Genomic DNA, 15,745 nt, shown 5'->3' with positions numbered 1-15,745 from the left:
TAACTAGAATTGATGTGTATTGTGTCTTATGTTGAACAGGTTTAGTTAGTATGAGAATGTATTGTATATTGCTATGTGAATGGCTCAACCTGCTGTAAAATATTGAAAGTATTGTATTCAAAAGTGTTGGGACACACGGGACACTTCATTAGGTACGGCCCATGAATACAGTAGGGAAGTAAACGCTACATACGGACGTATGAAACCTGTCCATTTTTCAGAGTCATGTTTAATTTTTAGCAATACAAAGGTGCTGTGTCAGCAGTGCTACATATTATATTCCATTCATTTTGACAGTAAAGTCATCTTTTAGGATGACAAAAATGCGTGCGCTAACAGGAAGTGACGACGTACATTCGGCGGTGTGCGAAGTGCAAAAAAACGACGTGAAGTGAAGTTCTGCTGCAGCAGCTTCCAGTTCAACACGCCATCGGCGAATGCCCTACCCCCCCTTTACTTGTAAGGTACGCCGCCATGTTGACGGGCAGCTGGTCTCCCGGGGGCCCGCCGTCGGGGAACAGTAGGGTTGACATGGGGTTTGGGATCAGGCTGTCCAGTTCCTGTCTTTGACCCGTCTCCAGCAGCCACTCGTGGAACTTGGCCTCCACCAGCTCCTGGAACTTGTGCTTCTGCTCCCTACACACACACACACACACACACACACACACACACACACACACACACACACACACACACACACACACACACACACACACACACACACACACACACACACACACACACACACACACACACACACACACACACACACACACATGCATATTAAAGTGTGTAGTTAGTAATGTAGCAGGATCCTGGCACCTTAGACTGGTTGAGGTCAGAAACCCTCAAGCCCACATGTTTTAATGACTGCTATTGTGACAGTAGATGTTATATTTGATACAGAATAATGCATTAATCAACTGTGTTGTCATGGCGACCACTGACTTTTTCCCCCATTGATCGATGGGCAGTTGTGATCGATAGACATTGTGATCGAGGCCAGCAAGTTCTGCCTAGCAACAAGGACCAAACAAACGTGTGTGTTCATGCTGCTGCACCTGCTGGCAAGAAATTTACTCAAAAATCACATGCTTGTGCCTTTATAGCATGTCTTCAACAGGGTGTCCGTGACCCCTGGCGGTCTGCATTGGTACTGCAGGGGGGGGGTTAGAGTTTTAATTGCCAGCTAGCGATTAGCAGTTCTAATTTCTAGCTGGCGATTAACAATGCTAGTTTCTAGCTAGCAATTAGCAGTGTTAGTTTCTAGCTCGCGATTAACAAGGCTAGATTTGGCTAGCGATTAGCAGTGCTAACTTTTAGCTAGCGATTAACAATACTAGTTTTCTGCTAGCGATTAGCAGTGGTACTATCTACCTAACTATTAACAACGCTAGTTTCTAGTTAGCGATGAAAGATGGTAGTTATAGGCTAGATATGAGCAGTGGTAGTTTCTAGCTAGCAATTAGCAATGCTAGTTTCGATCTAGCAATCAACAGTGCTAGCAGAGAATACTTTCGCCACACCTAGTGTGTGTGTGACAATCATGGGTACTTTAACTTTTTCAGTTACCAGCTAGCGATTAACAAGGCCAGTTTTCTGCTAGCGATTAGCAGTGCTAGATTCTAGCTAGCGATGAACAATGCTAGTTTTCAGCTAGCGATTAGCAGTGGTACTATCTACCTAACTATTAACAACGCTAGTTTCTAGTTAGCGATGAAAGATGGTAGTTATAGGCTAGATATGAGCAGTGGTAGTTTCTAGCTAGCGATTAGCAATGCTAGTTTCGATCTAGCAATCAACAGTGCTAGCAGAGAATATTTTCGCCACACCTAGTGTGTGTGTGACAATCATGGGTACTTTAACTTTTTCAGTTTCCAGCTAGCGATTACCAAGGCCAGTTTTCTGCTAGCGATTAGCAGTGCTAGATTCTAGCTAGCGATGAACAATGCTAGTTTTCAGCTAGCGATTAGCAGCGGTAGTGTCTAGCTAACGATTAACAATGCTAGTTTCTAGCTAGCTATTAACAATGCTAGTTTTCGGCTAGCGGTTAGCAGTGCTAGTTTATAGCTAGCTATAAACAATGCTAGTTTTCGGCTAGCGGTTAGCTGGGATAGTTTATAGCTAGCGATGAACAATGCTAGTTATCGGCTAGATATGAGCAGTGGTAGTTTCTAGCTAGCAATCACAAATGCTAGTTTCTAGATAGCAATCAACAGTGCTAGTTTCCAGCTAGCGATTAACAAGGCTAGTTTTCTGGTAGCGATTAACAGTGGTAGTTTCTAGCTAGCGATTAGAAATAGTAATTCTCAGCTAGCGATTAACAATCCTAGTATTAAGCAAGTGATTAATGGTGCTATATTGTATTACCGGTATACTGATATCTTAGTATTGCACAACAACAAGGTACATTTAGTTTAAAACACAATTTTATACAGGATAAATACATTATAGATAGAATGAAGGATAGATAAAATATTGGGTCCCTGCTCCATTAGTTAAGGGGTCCTTAGCCCGGAAAATGCTAAAGTGCCCTGCTTTATACATTTCTTTTTATAAGTAAATGACTAAATTCAGCCTTTCACTAAAATGGCTGCCAGTATATTCCATCAATAAAAGCTGATGAGTAAGCAGGGCTGTGAGTACCGTATTTTTCGGAGTATAAGTCGCTCCGGAGTATAAGTCGCACCGGCCGAAAATGCATAATAAAGAAGGAAAAAAACATATATAAGTCGCAGTGGAGTACAAGTCGCATTTTTTGGGGGAAATGTATTTGATAAAAGCCAACACCAAGAATAGACATTTGAAAGGCAATTTAAAATAAATAAAGAATAGTGAACAACAGGCTGAATAAGTGTACGTTATATGAGGCATAAATAACCAACTGAGAAGGTGCCTGGTATGTTAACGTAACATATTATGGTAAGAGTCATTCAAATAACTATAACATATAGAACATGCTATACATTTACCAAACAATCTGTCACTCCTAATCGCTAAATCCCATGAAATCTTATACGTCTAGTCTCTTACGTGAATGAGCTAAAAAATATTATTTGATATTTTACGGTAATGTGTTAATAACTTCACACATAAGTCGCTCCTGAGTATAAGTCGCACCCCGGGCCAAACTATGAAAAATACTGCGATTTATAGTCCGAAAAATACGGTACTATTTATTTGGGAATGATGTCCATTAAACGTGCCTTGAAGCAGAAAGGAGTGCACTTCCTAACTGCGACCAGCAGAGGCGCTGTAGATTCAGCATAAAGATGAAGTTGTGTCTTATGCAACAATTCAGACTCCTGGTTTCACTCACTTGTTTAGCTGCGCCTCCATCACAGTCTTCTGCCATTTTTGTATCCTCCTCTGCTTCTCTTCGATGGCCATCTGGTAGCAGGACGCCAGCTCGCCCGGCACCTCGCACGTGTCCCCCTTCATCTGGAACGGCACCACCATGGTGTGAAAGTCCTCCGGGGGCAGCAGGCGGTAGCAGGCCGGCTCAGGGTTGGCGTCCGAATCCTTGACGAGGCCGTCGGTCCCCAGCAGCAGGGGCTGGTCCCACATGTTGGGCACCACTGCCAGCCCCACGCTGCCCATGTGGTCCTCCAAGGTGGGGTAGAAGGTGTGGTAGGGGCCCAGGGTGATGTCGGCGTTCCCGGGCAGGAGCAGGGGACGGGTGGGCGTCAGGGCGTGCACCGTGCAGCGCGACGAGGCGCCGACGATGATCCTGCCTGCCACGCACACCACGCGCACGCTCTGGCAGCTGTGCACGTGGACGCTGGTCTCCACGGGGCCAAGGACCACCGTGCAGTCTCTGCATTTGTCCACGCTGACGGACCTGCAGAGTACACAACAAACACCTTCTAGCTGCTATTTCCGTTCTGGTACTAAAAACCACGTAAGCACCAACAGAACGTCAATGGAAGGTTGGGTTGTTGTACCAAAGAGTTGACTTGAGTCCAACAGGACAAAGTAAATAAAATATGCATGATTCTGATCAGAGATCCCCAGGACGCAGATTTTTTTTATTTAATTTTTGTACTGAACATGCCTTCTCCGAGTCAAAACTCCGGTTTGCTGGGTTTTTTTTAGCGATTATCGCTTTCCGCCGGTGTTTTGTTTTGTTTAAATTTGCCGGTGTCGTGCGAAATTCTGTATCTCTGAAATATTTTGTGGAGCTGTATTAATTTATCAAAACTATAATAATCTACTTGTTAATGTACTGTTAATTAGAGATGTCTGATAATGGCTTTTTTGCCGATATTCCGATATTGTCCAACTCTTAATTACCGATTCCGATATCAACCGATACCGATATATACAGTCGTGGAATTAACACATTATTATGCCTAATTTTGTTGTGATGCCCCGCTGGATGCATTAAACAATGTAACAAGGTTTTCCAAAATAAATCAACTCAAGTTATGGAAAAAAAAATGCCAACATGGCACTGCCATATTTATTATTGAAGTCACAGAGTGCATTATTTTTTTTATAACATGCCTCAAAACAGCAGCTTGGAATTTGGGACATGCTTGAGGAGGTTGAGGTGGGCGGGGGTTGGGATGGGGGGTAGGGGATAGCGGGGGGGTGTATATTGTAGCGTCCCGAAAGAGTTAGTGCTGCAAGGGGTTCTGGGTATTTGTTCTGTTGTGTTTATGTTGTGTTACGGTGCGGATGTTCTCCCGAAATGTGTTTGTCATTCTTGTTTGGTGTGGGTTCACAGTGTGGCGCATATTTGTAACAGTGTTAAAGTTGTTTATACGGCCACCCTCAGTGTGACCTGTATGGCTGTTGACCAAGTACGCCATGCATTCACTTGTGTGTGTGAAAAGCTGTAGATATTATGTGATTGGGCCGGCACGCAAAGGCAGTGCCTTTAAGATTTATTGACGCTCTGTACTTCTCCCTACGTCCGTGTACCACTCCATACAGCGGCGTTCTAAAAAGTCATAAATTTTACTTTTTGAAACAGATACCGATAATTTCCGATATTACATTTTAAAGCATTTATCGGCCGATAATATCGGCAGTCCGATATTATCGGACATCTCTACTGTTAATACCTGGTTACTTTGTTTTAACATGGTTGTAGCCACACTTCTTTTAAAATATAATAAACATTTACTCCTCTCTTGTTGGATACTTTACATTAGTTTTGGTGATACTACAAATGTGGGTATCGATCCAATACCAAGTAGTTACAGGGGCAGTACTGCTCATATCAATGCTGATACTACTAATAATAATAATAATAATAAAACACAGAATGGCAGTGTAACAATATTAATTAAATATTGAAATTATTTTACTACTATTGGCTCTGATTTAAATCATTTGAGGAACTGCACTTTTTGGGGGAATTTTGACCATCATTCACAATCCTTATGTAAGAGAAGAACACATATTTTTTATGTTTTTTTTAATGTATTCTAACTCGTAAATAAACAATAGCAAAAGTCAGCTAACAATGGAGCCAATGGGAGTTGCTCTATTTCAATAAATGCAAACTATGAACATAATAAAACAATCACTTAGTGTACAATGTCTGCTCTTAAATAAATTAAATTAAATCTTCCCATTTGGATGGAGAATTAATTATAATTGCACAAACGGACGCGTTGAATGTCAAAGTTGACCAACATCTCGGTTTCTACTATCTAGGTAAGAGGCATGATTTATAACCTAGAATTAACTATCATCAACTCAGAGGCGATACAGCAGCTCATCGACACAGTATGTTAATATAGCAGCATAAACTAGTCAGCTCTCTGTGATCACGGCGCTACTAAAAGTAGTTCCTCTGCGTTAGTGCGTATAATAAAAATATCGCTAATACTTGGTTAATATTCAGGTCAGGAGATGTAAATGGAGTATTGATAGCGGTTTTTGGATGTTTATTTGGTGGGCTTTGGGGGCGGAATAGTGTACTCCCATTAGCTGCATTGTTAGTCACCCCGTACTTGCCGTATTTAACGACTTGGAATGCATAAAAAAATGAAGAACACACGTGTGCAGGTCCCCTTTAAAGCCTCCCTGTGTCCAGGACTCCAGGGACTTATTTCTTAAGGTTTGTAAGCAATAACAAAAACATTTTTTGATAATAAAAAATATTGTTGCACCTCCTTTTATCGACCATATAATGATACCGAATATAGTATCGTTACTGTCAATATTTGTATCGATTAGCCAACCAATGTTTACATTCATGATTCATGTCCTTCTATTGTGTGTGGTGTAGCATGTTTAGCTATTCCTCACCCTCAAGTAGTGATACTTGTAGGAATTGTAGTTTATTTGCCACCATGGAGGCAGGGGTGGCTGTCTTAGCAGTGGCTTTGCACTGTGGAGGGACGGTAGCCGCTAGCAAGAATGCTACATGCTGCATACATTGCGTTTCTTTGCTTGACACTGTACAATTTGCAGGACAGGACAGAGCTAGAATGTGTCTTCATCAAGCATTATCACAGTATTACAATTCATATTGTCTGCCAAAATAATATAACTCATATTGTATATCTTCTACACCACGCAACCCTAATTGAGTGGTTTAAAAAATTGAACTTTGACCATTTTTCAACATTTATGAGCTACAGAATTGTGGGTTTTTATTAGTCGAACTATAATCATCAAAATGTTTAAAAAAATAAACGTTTCATTATGTGTCTTTAATGAGTGGGTCCTGCAGCCAAATCCGTTGAGAACCACTCACTACAATTCCATGTATTAGATTAGTCAGATTTCTCAAATAGTTTAGTTTTTTGTATTTTGGCACCTTCGTGTGAAGTCCAAGTGTTCACGCACACTCGCGATTCATTTGAGTTTGATCACATTGATCAGCTGTTAGCATATTTCCTCGATCAAACATGGTGGACGTGTCTGTTCAAATTTACCGCAGTAGTAAACAGTAGGGAAGCGATGATTCTTGGATTAATGCTGCACGGAACAATCCACCTTTATTGACCGTGATCCTGTATGTCTGTGAAAGTGTGTGTACGTTTGTGTTTGTGTAAAAGTGTGTCCGTGTACACGACTATCTTGTTCCACCGTCGCGAAAGTCAGTCTACCTACGACTTAATTAATGTTCAATCACATCGTCTCTCTTCCCCCTTACACAGCTGGAAGTGCAGCCCAGAAGAACAAAATAATGAAATATGACTAAGACTAGCACAGAAGTTGAAACAACATTTAAAAGAAGCAGCTTTAGTTTTACTATCTGCTGCAGCTCACCAGTAATCCTGCCCTGAATGCGGACTTGCAGGCACTAAGAGAACGTCTATGTGACTGTATTGGTCCAGACAGGGAGAATCAACACTAATTTAATCAGAAACTGCATTTTTAGATCTAAATATTTCTAATCATACTTTTTGTTTAGGTGTCTGCAAAGATTCCACTCCTCGGATTATAACATGTGCTAAAAAAAAAAGTGTCTCTGCTGTTGCAGTAACAAGCATAATAGTGCCAGTATACCGATGAAAAAAAACAAAACAAAAAACTCTGCAGACAGACTTTTTTGTTTGTAAATAAAAAATTGTTTTTGTTCCTGACAAAATCGAAAAAATTGTTTTATGTGTTGGTACTAATGTTGTCCCGATACCAATATTTTGGTACCGGAAGCGGTACCAAAATGTATTTCGATACTTTTAGGTACTTTTCTAAATAAAGGGGACCACAAAAAATTGCATTATTGGCTTTATTTTACAATCTTACGGTACATTAAAAATATGTTTCTTATTGCAAGTTTGTCCTTAAATAAAATAGTGAACATACAAGACAACTTGTCTTTTAGTAGTAAGTAAACAAACAAAGGCTTCTAATTAGTCTGCTGACATATGCAGTAACATATTGTGTCATTTATTATTATATTATTTTGTCAAAATTATGACAGTCACTTATTCTTCTGTTTGGATACTTTACATTAGTTTTGGATGATACCACAAATTTGGGTATCGATCCGGGTATTGAGCCGATACTAAGTAGTTACAGTAGCATATACATCGGTCATATTCAAAGTCCTCATGTGTCCGGGGACATGTTTCCTCAGTTTATAAACATAATATAAATGTTAAAAAAACGAATGAAGATTTTGCGATGCTAAAAAACATCAATAAAATCATAGTAGTATCGACTAGATACGCTCCTGAATTTGGTATCATTACAGTGGATGTCTGGTGTAGATCCACCAATGGCGTTTGTTTACATTCGGGAATGCGTCATTAGCTGTGAAGCCGGTGAGCTACAGTGTGTAGTGAAGCATGTTTAGCTATTCCTCGTCCTGCCATGGAGGCAAGGATTAGTCATTTAGATGTAGCTAGGACATGGACCGGTACGCTTCAGAGGCGGTGTAGTACAGAATATGATTCAATAGTATCGCGCCACTATACCAATACCGGTATACCGTACAACCATATTTGGTACACATTATTTTACAGTACTTCATATTCGAAGTGCTCTTGAATGTATTTTCATTTAATATAAGTTTGCCAAAGCCCTGGAGAGAAACACTGATAAAGTAACTAAATAATACAAATAATAATTTACCATTTGAAAGTGGTAAAAAATAACTTGAAATAAAAGTTTCATGGTATTGACTACACCAATTATTGTTTGTTTACTGCAGAATGTTTGTAATGACGAGCAAAAAAAACAAAATAACTTGGAGAGGAAAAAAAAACCCAGACAAAACGTACCGAAAAAGCAAAACCATGTTCCTAAAACCAGGTACTGACCGTCTGGTGGGTCACCTATACTGTTGCACCTCTAGTAAACACAAATGTATTTATGAACAAAATGACATTTGTCAGCTGTTAGAATATATTACCTTAATCAAACATGGTGGGAATGTCTGTTACAAGATACTGCAGTAGTAAACAGTAGGAATGCGCTACGCCGTATAATCCTGCATGGAACAATCCGCTTTAATTTTTAAAAAATGGTGATGTTAATCGAGATTGGATGCCAAATTGCCCAGCCCTAACCACAGGTGAATCAAACAACGCACTAGCCGACTGCAGATAGGCTAGCGCAATAGTATAGTAAGCAGAAGCGATGGAACAGGGTTGCATAAGAAGCCTCCTGATTGACAACCAGTGACAGGTGTGCTCGATGATTGTCAATCAGGAACAGGAGTGTACTTTAGCAGAACAGGAAGTAGAACAAAAAAAAGAGAGGAGCGCAGAAAAAGTAATGAATGCGAAAACACAGGTAACTAATAAAGTTTAACCTGTCACGACACATTTCACCAACATGTATAATATGTAAATGTGAATACTGTCTCAAACTGCCCAGCATATGAATTGGCTAATTTGACAAAGATATACGTGTCTAAACATCTCCAGTGGGATTTTTCCATGATCAAATCCAATGTTAAATGTGTAATCTGGTTCAGATCCATATCAAATATGGCTCAAAATTACAGCTCTGAGTGGACAGAAAACAGTTGAATGAGATTTGACAGTGATGCGTCTGACCATGTTATTTTATGGAGTATGTGCAATGAGGATCTGATCCAGATTAGTTCCAAACCTATTTACACACAACATATTTGGTTTCAGTTTGCCAGAATCTAACAGTAGCATTTTTAAAATAAAATCTGTCATAATAAATTAGTTGATGGTTACAAACAAACTACACCTTCTTCAAAGTTTAAAAAGAAAAAGCATTTTAAGCACGATGTCTGAACTTTGACCTTACCTGAGAGGTGAGAGGAGGTAAATGAATGCATCAGAGCATCGATGGATCTTAATGTTGGCCCCTGTCAGCTTGTCTGAGGTCTTGGCGAGGGTCTGCTTGTAGACCTGAGACATGAGCACTATCTTACTGCCAGCTGGAGCCATGTGAGTGTTCCGGGCTATCTTGGCTCGTTTCATGTTACCCTCCACTAGACAAGAAGAAGAACGTAGGAGAAAGCGTACACAAGGACAGGATTTAAGACCTGTAAAAGATTTAGGGTACCTTGTTGGGCCCAGGCCAGTTTCTTCCCAGAGCGCAGGCAGGCCTTTATCCCAAAAGGATTGAGAGTGAGGTTGTGCTGGAGACAAGAGAGCAGCTGGTACAAAGGGAAGGAGCGCTTCACTGCACAGTAGCCCGCTTGCATCTGGAGAGGATCTTTGCTTAGAAGTCTGTGGAGGGGCTGGACGGACCAGTTCAGTTGGGTTGAGCCCTCCAGGAGGAAGTCAAGGCTGTACAAGGCCTCCAGGGATAACTGGGAGACAACGTGGCAAGGGTCTGTCAGCGCAAACGTGCTGGAAGCTAACACGATAATGGTGGAGGTCCACATACCTGACAGTCACGCGGGGCCAGTCCAGACTCTGACAACTGGCCGGGATCCACCAGCAGCTCCAGAAGCTCAGCGAGGCGGCTCTGCACGAATGATAATTGGGCCTGGTCGTCCCAGTTCTAAGAGTGACATCGTAAACGGTTAGGTTATACCTGGTGGTGTAGATCAGGGGTGTCCAAAGTGCGGCCCAGGGGCCATTTAGCTTGTAGCTCATTTTTTTAGCAGCCTGCGACACAACCAGTAGCATTCTAATGTTAGCATGCTAGCTTTTTTGCAGGTATGTAGGCTCAGCCTCAAATATGTTGTTGCTTGACGAATGATACCGGTTAGAATGCCAATATTGGTATGCTAATTTATTTGTTAATTTTGTAGGTATATACCTCAGTCATATTTTGGTACTTGATGCATGCAAACGTTAGCAGACTAATATATATATATTTTTTAATTTTAGGTATCGGTACACACCTCAGAGTAATACATCTTTGTCCTGGTACTTGTCAAGAATGCTACCATTAGCATGCTAGATTTTTTTTTTGCTGATTTACTAGGTAAACACATCAGTGTCATATATTTTGGTATTTCACTGACGCTAACTGTAAGCATGTTAGCATAGTACTGTTAGTATGCTAGATTTTTTTAGCTCATATTTTTTGTTACTTGACACTATCTGGCCAACGTGTTTACCATTAGCATTTCAGTTCGGCTTTGGCATTCACACAAAATTTCTATCGAAATGGCATTTTTTATTACTTTAAAAAAAAGTCTACATATTGTATTTGTTTAAAGGTGAAAACTACCAAAGTGTCCATTTGCATCCTTTGATTTGTCAGTCCGTGGCCGTCAGTGGCAAAAGTTCGGGCAGCCCTTGTGTATATATTTGTGCATTGCATGATGTACCTCCTCTAAGAAAGCTCTAGTAACTTCCACGATACTTGATAGAAGAGGTGGGAGCATACCACAAATGTTTGCACTTATTTTATTGCGGTGGCTTTACACAAATAGATTTGGCGCTACCTTTAATTGCAACTCTGATTCTCAAACACAGCTCATACAATCCTGGTCTGCCAGAGCATAAAACGCAGCAGAAAGGATCAGTGACTTCAGTAGCTTTGTTGCTATATTTAGCGAATATTCAGACGCTTCTACATACTAAGAGTGTAAGAATGATGTACCGTATTTTTCGGACTATAAGTCGCAGTTTTTTTCATAGTTTGGCCAGGCGTGCAACTTATACTCAGGAGCGACTTATGTGTGGAATTAACACATTACCGTAAAATATCAAACAATATTATGTAGCTCATTTAAGTAAGAGACTAGACGTATAAGATTTCATGGGATTTAGCGATTAGGAGTGACAGATTGTTTGGTAAACGTATAGCATGTTCTATATGTTATAGTTATTTGAATGACTCTTACCATAATATGTTACGTTAACATACCAGGCACGTTCTCAGTTGGTTATTTATGCCTCATATAATGTACACTTATTCAGCCTGTTGTTCACTATTCTTTATTTAATTTGAAATTGCCTTTCAAATGTCTATTCTTGGTGTTGGGTTTTATCAAATAAATTTCCCCAAAAAATGCGACTTATACTCCAGTGTGACTTATATATGTTTTTTTCCTTCTTTATTATGCATTTTCGGCCGGTGCGACTTATACTTCGGAGCGACTTATACTCCGAAAAATACGGTATTTGGATTTAGGTTTTTTTGGTCCCAAGTCTATACTTCGACCCCAAATTCCAAAAAAAGTGAAAAACAGGCAGTGCTTCTTGCGTCATGCATTTCCGAATCAAATACTGTGGAACCTCGATTTACGAATCCTACTTCTTGTAAAAGTTTAGATCGAACCAAATATGCCTCTGTGTGCGAACCACGTCATGGCGTACGAGCGCTTCATTAATTTTGTGTGCCGCTGGATGCCTTGGGGTGCAGCCATTTTGGGGACGTCACATCCTGTGCAGTACAGTGCACAAAGGGCCCAGTTATTTTGGAGCGGCTATTGTGTTTACGCAGTCCGTTACTCGCCAGCGCGGGTTTCTTTTCTCAACATTCACCAAGTTTTGTCTATTTAGCTTACTCAATATGGGTCCAAAAAAGCAAAAAAAAACAGCCTCATAAGGAGGGGGAAATCCCTGTGGACTTAGACTTGTAGAGGAGAGGGAACCCCAAAGAAGAGGACTCTCATTCTGACTGTGTCCAATTTGACCGGTCTTTGCTTGAATTGTTGGAAAAAATATATTTAATTTAAGAACGGGTGATTATATGATCATTAATTGCAATTAATTTGAGTTTGATCACAGTGATCAGCTGTTAGCATAATTACTCGATCAAACCTGGCATACATGTCTGCTGGAGGTTACCGCCGTAGTAAACAGTGGGGAAGCAATTATGCTTGGTATACGCACAATCCGCCTTTATTGACCGTGATCCTGTGTGTCTGTCAATGTGTGTGTTTGTGTGAAAGTGTGTCCATGTGCGTGACCTCCAATTCCACCGTCGCGAAAGTGAGGCTCGTCATATGTAAATAATTTTCAATTAGCGATGTACCCCTTCCCCATGCAGCCCAGAAAAACAAAAAGAAATATGACTAACACTAGGATAGAAGTTGAAACACAACATTGAGAAGGAGCAGCAGCTTTAGTTTCACTACCTACTGCAGCTCACCAGTAATCCTGCCCTGAATGCAGACTTGCAGGCACTCAGAACATCTATGTGACTGTATTTGTCTTGACTGGGAGAATCAACACACCCACTAATTTAATCAGAAAAGGCGTTTTTATATCTGAATATTTGTTTTTATCAAACTTTTTGTTTATGTGTCTGCAAAGATTCCACTCTTCTGATATACCATGTACTTAAAAACTCTGCAGATAGACACTTTGTGTTCTTTTTGTTTGTGGATAAAAAAACTAACATTTTGTTCATGAAATAATCATTGAAGTTGTTTTGTGTGTTGGTACACATTATTTTTACAGTACCCCAAATTCATACTGCACTTTAATGTATTTTCATTCAATATAAGATACAGAATTTGAGTTTTAATAACTCCGCAATGTGGGTCACCGCTGGTTTGCTAAAGCACTCGTGAGAAGCACTGATGTATACAAGTAATTAAAAATACAAATAATTTACCATTTGAAAGTGTTGTTTAGTAAACGTTCACTTTAAATAAAAGTCTTATAGAATTCACTACACCAATGATACTTTTGTTTACTGCAGAATGTTTGTGAGGACAAGCAAAAAAATAAAAAATAACTGAGGCAAAAAAGTTGTCCTGTTTACCCCCCCCCCCAAAACGTACCAAAAAATAAGAAAAACCATGGCCCTAAAACCAGGTATGGACCATAGCGTGGTTTACCTGTACTGTTGCACCCCTAGTAAGCACAATCATAGATATGAAAAAAATGACAGTTGTCAGCTGTTAGCATATATTACCTCAATCAAACAAACCCGGTGGAAATGTCTGGTACAAGATACTGCGGTAGTAAATAGTAGGGGTGTAACGGTAGACAAAAATTTCGGTTCGGTACGTACCTCGGTTTAGAGGTCACGGTTCGGTTCATTTTCGGTACAGTAAGAAAACAACAAAATACACATTTTTGGGTTATTTATTTACCAAATTTGCAAAATCTTCCACCAAAAATATTTTTCTTAGTGAAATATTTTATGTGAAATAATGGGAACCTTGGATAAGCCAATAATTCATAATAACATTGATTTTTATTCAATATTATGTTTTGAGCAATGACAGTTTGAAAAAAAAAAACAGCTTTCTTTTATTAGTCAACATTGCAACTTTTTCTAAATTACATTTAACCTTTAAGCTTTTTTATTTCACTTTTGTTATGTTTTTGTTTATTTTAATAGTATTTTTAGAATGTGCCGTGGGCCTTTAAAACATTAGCTGTGGGCCGCAAATGGCCTCCGGGGCACACTTTTGACACCCCTGCTATAGATAATAAAAAATTAAATCTGATAAATCTATGGATAAAAAGCAGAGCCTGGTGACGCATGCACGTTTATCATAACTCTCTCGCTCTCTCTGTCTCTGCCCCTCCCTCACCAATGCTGCTGCGCGCGCAATTTGTTTTGTTTTTAACCCCTTCTTAACCCTGAACGTACATTGAAAATACACGCAACCCTAACTCAAAATGCCGGACATTTGAGGCATTTAAGAAACTCCGCCCTGACAGCCCCGCAAAAGAGGACATGTCCGGTGAAAACAAGACGTATGGTCAGTCTATCGTAGCCCGTTAGCTGCTAGCGTGCCGTGTGTTGTGCCTCGGTGTGCATTGTTTACAACAACGTGCGTTACGCTACTTAATATGTCCGTGTAGAAACTCGTTCGGTACACCTCCGAACCGAACCAGAACCCCCGTACCGAAACGGTTCAATACAAATACATGTACCGTTACACCCCTAGTAAATAGTAGGAATGCTGTACTCGCAATAATCCTGCATGGGACAATCAGCTTAAAAAAAAAAAAAAGTATCAAGATCGAATGATAAGAACAAAATAATCATGGTCATTTTATTACCTTATCGCCCAGCCCTAATTTAACTTCATTTTGTATGCACCGATAAAGGTGTAAAATTTGGTAAGTAGAATTACCATGACAGCTTGAGACCGTGGTGTACCTAATGTTGAGGCCTGAGTGTAAGTGTGTCTTGTGAACAAAGATGGTGACCTTGTTTTGGGAGCTAGTCTTGGACTCTCTGTCTGATGAAAACATGGTGCGCGTTCGATGGATGGGCCACTCTTCGCCAATCAAAGAGCTACGCAGAGACACTCGGTTCAGCTGCTGAATGTAAAGGAAGAGGATGAACTGCAGCGTGTCCACAGACATCTGGAGAGCAAAGACAAAGGTGAATCAAGCAGCTAAATGCTGCAAGACATTACAGTAAATACAGTCATTTATACCTTATTCCTCTGCTGTTCCAGCTCACTTTTGTTGGAACACTGTGACAGACAATCCACCCTCTCCAGCCGCTCCCCAGGCGAGTTGCTGGTGAATAGGTCAAAGGTTTCAAAGTAGATCCAGGCCAGCTCTTCTGGAAGCTGCAGCTTCCCGCACGCGATGTGCCTCCACATGGGCCAGCCCAGGGAGGGGAAGCAGCCGTCGCGGCTCTGCACGTAGGTGGCCATCTTGCGGAGGTAGTGCAGGCTGAGCTTGGAGGTGGGTGCCACCTATAACCAGGCATCACACCAAGCTTTGAACCAATATTCTAGGAGACGGCAAGAGTGTTTGATCGCTGGGGACATTACCTGAAGAGCACCCAAGAGGAAGGGCTCCATACGTGGCCATATGTTCACACTGTTTGTATCCATGTCTAAATAAATGGATTAAAGCAATTGAATATAGTGTTAAATATAGTCGTACACAACTGCAACCACAATAAAAAAAGATTTTGCTGAATAAATACTACTCTAAAAGTGAGACTTTTTGTATTAAGTCTT

The 15,745-nt window shown here is 40.4% G+C and overlaps 1 protein-coding gene across 3 annotated transcripts in view; it reads right to left on the bottom strand.

The window, feature by feature from the left end:
* Positions 1 to 209: 209 nt before the first annotated feature.
* tbccd1 (TBCC domain containing 1) overlaps positions 210 to 15,745 on the bottom strand; it is a 36,236-nt gene continuing 20,700 nt past the window's right edge. For all 3 annotated transcript variants that reach the window (XM_062061625.1, XM_062061624.1, XM_062061626.1), the window contains exons 2-9: positions 15,554 to 15,618; positions 15,209 to 15,475; positions 14,976 to 15,134; positions 10,285 to 10,401; positions 9,958 to 10,207; positions 9,697 to 9,883; positions 3,320 to 3,841; positions 210 to 636 (exon numbers count right to left, since the gene is read on the bottom strand). In XM_062061625.1, coding sequence (XP_061917609.1) covers positions 420 to 636; positions 3,320 to 3,841; positions 9,697 to 9,883; positions 9,958 to 10,207; positions 10,285 to 10,401; positions 14,976 to 15,134; positions 15,209 to 15,475; positions 15,554 to 15,618 — 1,784 coding nt within the window. In that variant the 3' untranslated portion in view covers positions 210 to 419. The remainder of the gene's footprint in view (positions 637 to 3,319; positions 3,842 to 9,696; positions 9,884 to 9,957; positions 10,208 to 10,284; positions 10,402 to 14,975; positions 15,135 to 15,208; positions 15,476 to 15,553; positions 15,619 to 15,745) is intronic.

Source organism: Entelurus aequoreus, linkage group LG10 (genome assembly GCF_033978785.1).
Source record: "Entelurus aequoreus isolate RoL-2023_Sb linkage group LG10, RoL_Eaeq_v1.1, whole genome shotgun sequence".
Classification (NCBI taxonomy): domain Eukaryota; kingdom Metazoa; phylum Chordata; class Actinopteri; order Syngnathiformes; family Syngnathidae; genus Entelurus; species Entelurus aequoreus.
The sequence above is the reverse complement of the archived record's forward strand: the minus strand, read 5'-3'. Positions and strand labels throughout refer to the sequence as shown.